Below are 6000 nucleotides of genomic sequence, written 5' to 3'. Positions count from 1 at the left end.
TTTAAATGTGACCAATGACATTTTAAAGCCATACGATGCTGATGTTTTCCTTTCACAAAACATTAAAACCCACATAGCTCACTGAAGTAGCAACTAGGCTGTATTTCAACAGCAGCTAGACAAGAAGCCAGGCTAAAATATTGAGCGGTTTCACTACACAGGAATAATATGCTTTTATAATATATGGCTAGGGAAACATACACATGGGAGTTCATTATCACCCCAGTGCACACATGTAACTCCCGTTTAGGATAATATGGGATTTGCATACACACACACATTGGGCAAACAGAGCCCTTAACAATGCCCATGAATAAAGGATTTTTTCCTGCGGAGTTTTACCCAACAGAAACATGTTTACATATTTTTATGCCTTCAAAACATGTGCAGGGATGATACTAGAATATATGGCAACTAGTCCTTTGCATCTGGGTGCATTTCACACATGAGTGCCCAACATGGTTATTCTCACTTCTTTTTTTAATGGAATCAAGTGCCTTGTCTACTAAATAAGGGTTTTCTAATTTTATGTTATTTATTGCCTCAGAGGGGGAGGGAGACGATTTTCCTAGCAGAGTAAAAATAAACTGGACGCCATCAGTCAGAAAAAAATACCAGCATTAACTGATGGAAAGTATTTCATTTAATGTCAAATGTAAAAAGATAGTATTGTAAGAAGTTATTGAAATAATTAATAATGGTTCACAACATAGTGCTATTAATTTCAAAAATAGATAAACTAAACACATAAAGGAAATAAATACTACACACAGCATAAAATAAACTACCCATTTTGATATGAAAAGTTTCTTCAAAATAAAGCAAAATATATTTGGCAATGCTGCTCTGAGTGCAGCAAAAACCGAGTTTTACCAAGTTTTAGTGCACATTTATATATTTATAAAAAGCCTTCATTTTAAAAATCAATGTACCAAAAAGATGAATTTTGCAATCTTTACTCATGTTGGTGAGCTTTATTCACAGGTAGGTCCACTGAAGTCAATTTACTTGCACGAGCAGGTGTTCACCAATATAAACAAGGATTGCAAAATCTAGTCCAAAGTGAATAGTCAACAACAGAGAGACATAAAAAGTGTGTATTTTCATGTAGACCTGTGTAAGATTCTTTCAGAGTGCGCACATGCTACATACAGAATACTGTCTGCCTTTTTGCAAGAAAATCAAAATTGCTAACACAAAACCTTCTGTCCTGGTCAAGCTTGTTTCATTTTAGGTCACAGAGTACTAACAACTTTGGACTTCACTCTACCACTTTTGCTCATGCTCAAAAATGGCCTGGATCCAACGCCCATTGAAGTCAATGGGAATCTTTCCAACAGTAAAATTCTAGTCATCATGAGAAAGGTATCAGAATCGGGACTTGGATTATTCAGAATGCACCTGTAAATGCTGCTCTTGGGAAATATGAACGTTAAACTTCAGGCTTGAACTGTCCAGGAGCCCAATCCTGTGAAGTGCTGGATACTCAAGTTTCGTTAACCTCAGTAAGAGCTGGAGGTGCCAGGTTCCTTGCAGAATTAGGTTCTACACCACATGGCATGTCTTGACAGGAGCATGGGGGAATTTTGTGTGTTTGTCTATGTTTAATGTTTTGGTTTTCAATGTTTTTTTATCCTGAAAGTGAGATTATCATTTCAGCATAAATCCCATTCAAATCCATTTTTTGCATATAATTTTCTGAATGCACCACCTATATCTGGAGTTAAATGATGACTACACTTCAACTGTCAGGCTCAAAGGCAACATTTGTTTTTCCACTTGCACTTGAGTTTTTCACTGCTCTTTTCTTCTTCAGTTCTAAACCATCTGTTCTAGATTTGTTTTCAACACTGTTAGTGGTAATTGAAGATGCAAGGGTGTCAAGAGCCATTACATTTGGTGGATTTTCCATTGTTTCATTCTTCAGTATCCTTTTCTTCTTCTTTGTAACTCTGTTGAGGAGGGGGAGAGAAGGAGGATAAGAAACATACAGAATTAGCTAAAGTTTAGAGCTATTTCCACCCACAGCTGACATGCCAAAACAATTGTCTGCCTTTCCCCCTTGGGTATAGTGGTGAACCAGCTTAAGTACTACTGTGCTACTGCAGAACCAAAACAGACAAAAGCACTAGATCCAGGTATGATGGTCTCTATTCCAAATCCATTGGTTTACTTTGCAACATATGTTCTAACAGCCCTATTTGATGACAGCTGCCTATGATTCTTAAAACTAACTAGAGTCTTGGGTAATCAATAAGCTTAATTATTTACAAAATGTCAAATTACCAACCCCCTGGCCCCCTCCAAAGAGCCATTACAGAATATTTTTCATCTTCCAACTTTGATTTCCACAATATTCCAGTCAAAGACAGATTCATGGCTCACTTATTTATTCACCCACTCTTGGAAAATCATGCAAAGTGGAGTAACACATTTGACCAGTTAAAGTATCTGTACTAGGATTTATTTACAGAAATGCAAGCTGCTTTCATTTTCACTAATGGACTGGGCACTTCACATAAGCACCAAACACCATGAATCAAGCCAATTTCCCTATGTACCCTCCCTAACTGCTGCCACCCAATTATGGGTTGTGATGGCCATCTGGAGACCCCCAAGTGGAGCAGGAATTTGAGTGCATTATAATGCTGCAACCCTCATCAAGCCAAAGTCATGGACCCTCTGTTCTGGGCAGAAGTTGATGTAACCTTACTTAAATAATGACTTAGTTTAGGCTGTAAGCTCCTTGGGTCAGGGTCCATTTCCTTGATCTGTGTTTGCATAGTGCTCAGCACTATGAGGTCTGGGTCCATGACCAGGACTCCAAGTGCTAACACAGTACACATGAATAAATAATAAGCATGGATGACTGAAGTCCAAAGTACATAAAGAGCTTCATGGAGCTGTCCTAGAAGTTGCAAGGCAGAACAATAGTTGATGCTGGTGATACTGCTCTAGTGCAATAAGCTTTCATATGCAAGCCTTTCAAATGGCAGTCTTGCTAAAGAAATGAAGGTTATTCTCCTGTAAACAGAGTTCTTTTGAGATGAACTGTGCACATCCACATCCCTAGGATGTGTTGGCAGTGCAGCTCTCAGCACAGGCGCTGTTTTTTGTTTTTGCCAGTGGGTGCTTTCTGCCTTCACTGTGCGCCATGTATATGCTCCTGCCACCTACTGGTGGCTTGTGGGTGCTGAGCACTGCCTCCCCCCTTTTTTTTTTTCCCCAGTGTGTGCTTGAGCCCCAGAGCACCCACAGAGCTGGTGCCTATGGCTCCAAGCACGAAATATTCGACAGCAGTGCCTGCTGGAGCATCCTCACCCTCACTGATCCTGAACATTCTGGGCGGGAGGATACAAAAAAGGGGCAAGGCACTCTGGCCACTACAACTCTTTCCACCACCTCCTCCTCAAGTCCAAGACTACATTAGGACTTTGGGGAAAATAGGAAGGTAGGCAGGGACTGTGAAGTCGCAGGGTCCATCTTTAAGATCTCCAGTTCCAGGTGAGTGACCTTCATTTTTTTCCTCTTCTTCTAGTGGCCTGTGGTACATCCCTCACTCATGGAATAATTTGATATGCAGTTCTGACAGGTGAGGAAGGTGGCATGTGGAGTCCTAATTAAATAATGACTGAAGTACCATTGTACCAAATTGAGCATCTCAATGGGAGGCTAGGTCTACTGCATAATGTTTTGTAAATATGCGTATAGAGTTCCATGTAGCATATCTTCACACTCCTGCAATTAAGAGGTGAAGTTGAAGCCACTGTGACCAACCGTTCATGAAACGGAATGACATCTTCTGATGGGGAAGATGCTGAAGCAGCTTCTACGTTTTCATCAGGAGAGGTCTCATCAGCAGGCTCCGGATGTGTGTCCTGAAATTCAATGGGTTCCATTAGCTCTTCCTCTGAAAGAGTTTCTGGAACTACTGATGAGAAGTGGTCGCTATAGACCAGTGATGCAGATTGATATGGGAGCAGCAGATTCAATGTTTGAAGCTTCCCCTTACTTCTAGGAGGGGACTGCTCCCTGTAAGGACAAGCGTGTTCACCGTCCTCATGACATCTAGGTGAGGACCAGTAAGTTCATTTGGCAAAAGGAGGGAACTGTCAGTTCTGCCAATATTTTGCTTCAGGTTCTCTATCATAGTACCCACTGGGGTAAGAGCATGGTCTGAATCTATGTGAACTGTGTAGCGCATTGATGTAGCATTTGTCCTGATATGATTTCTTGTGAACAGAAATGGTAATTTAACCTGTCTGTCACAATCTAAGTCAATGTTAGACTGAGGATCTGATCTCTGTTGATGGCACCGAGGACTCAGAACCAAGATCCAGAACTGATATGGTTGTTGCATTAGGGGCATGACACTTCTATAGGCATTTGCACTGTGCCATGACCTTAACTTTTTGCCCAGGGTGTTTTCATAACTGACCTAAGGATCCAAGAGGGACTGGGAATGGTGCTTGGCCCTGCTAACAGGCGCCATATCTCGCACCATAATCTTATCTGGAACAGAGGTGCTGGACGTGAAGGAGTGCTCCCGCTAGGACTGACTCTGCTAACACATATGGGGTTCCATGTGTCTCTTGAACTGGGATCTGATGGCTTTGGATCCTTTGGTACTGAAGGTTTTGCTTTCACTCAAGGAACAGAGAAAAGACGGTTACTCACCTTTGTAACTGTTGTTCTTCGAGATGTGTTGCTCATATTCATTCCAATTACGTGTGCGCGCGTCGTGTGCAGGTTCGTCGGAAGATTTTTACCCTAGCAACACTTGGTGGGTCGGCTGGGTCGCCCCCTGGCATGGCACCATTATGGCGCCGGATATATACCCCTGCCGACCCAACAGCCCTTCAGTTCCTTCTTGCCGGCTACTCCGACAGAGGGGAAGGAGGGCGGGTTTGGAATGGATATGAGCAACACATCTCGAAGAACAACAGTCACAAGGTGAGTAACCGTCTTTTCTTTTTCGAGTGCTTGCTCATATCCATTCCAGTTAGGTGATTCCCAAACCTTACCTATGTGGTGGGGTCGGAGTGAGATGTTGCAGAATGCAAAACTGCTGAGCCAAATGCTACATCATCTCTGGATTGTTGAACCAATGCGTAATGTGAGGCAAAGGTGTGAACTGATGACCAGGCAGCTGCCCGACATATTTCCTGGCTGGCAACATGGGCCAGAAAGGCGGTAGATGAAGCTTGAGCCTGAGTAGAATGGGCGGTGAGGTGGCTAGCCGGAACGTGAGCCAAATCACAGCATGTACGGATGCAGAATGTTACCCAAGACGAAATTCGTTGGGATGAGACTGGTAGGCCTTTCATCTGGTCTCCCACAACTACAAAGAGCTGAGGTGACCTTCGGAAGGGTTTTGTTCTCTCGATATAAAAGGCGAGAGCCCTGCAAACGTCTAGGGTTTGCAGACTGGGAGGAAGATGTCTTGATTGACATGAAAGGCGGACACCACCTTAGGGAGGAAGGAGGGGTGTGGTCGCAGCTGTATCTTGTCCTTATGGAATACCATATATGGGGGGGTCCGCTGTCAAGGCCTGAAGCTCAGATACTCGTCTTGCCAAACTAATAGCGACGAGGAAGGCTGTCTTCCAGGAAAGGTACAGCAGCGAGCGGGTGGCCAGTGGTTCGAAAGGAGCACCCATAAACTTGGCTAGCACCAGGTTGAAATCCCAGGTAGGGGTCGGGTGTCTGACTTGAGGGTACAAACGTTCCAATCCCTTGAGGAACCTTGAAACTATGGGGTGAGAGAAGATTGATCGGCCTTTTTCCCCTGGGTGGAAGGCGGAGATGGCTGCCAGATGCACCTTTATGGAAGAGACCGCTAGGCCCTGTTCTTTCAGGGACCAGAGGTAGTCCAGGACAGTAGGAACGGACACCTGCCTGGGGACTGAGTTATGCTGAGTGCACCAGCAGGAGAAACGCTTCCACTTGGCCAAATATGTCATCCTAGTGGAAGGCTTCCTACTGCCCAAGAGCACCTGT

General features: G+C 43.6%; 1 protein-coding gene across 5 annotated transcripts in view; it reads right to left on the bottom strand.

Moving 5' to 3' along the window:
- Nucleotides 1–625: 625 nt before the first annotated feature.
- The window catches only part of AHI1 (Abelson helper integration site 1), a 197158-nt gene continuing 191783 nt past the window's right edge, over nucleotides 626–6000 (bottom strand). For all 5 annotated transcript variants that reach the window (XM_050949466.1, XM_050949471.1, XM_050949469.1 and 2 more), the window contains one exon: nucleotides 626–1952. In XM_050949466.1, coding sequence (XP_050805423.1) covers nucleotides 1742–1952 — 211 coding nt within the window. In that variant the 3' untranslated portion in view covers nucleotides 626–1741. The remainder of the gene's footprint in view (nucleotides 1953–6000) is intronic.

The sequence above is a fragment of the Gopherus flavomarginatus genome, chromosome 4 (genome assembly GCF_025201925.1).
Source record: "Gopherus flavomarginatus isolate rGopFla2 chromosome 4, rGopFla2.mat.asm, whole genome shotgun sequence".
NCBI classification, from domain to species: domain Eukaryota; kingdom Metazoa; phylum Chordata; order Testudines; family Testudinidae; genus Gopherus; species Gopherus flavomarginatus.
This window is presented reverse-complemented; position numbering and strand designations above follow the sequence as displayed.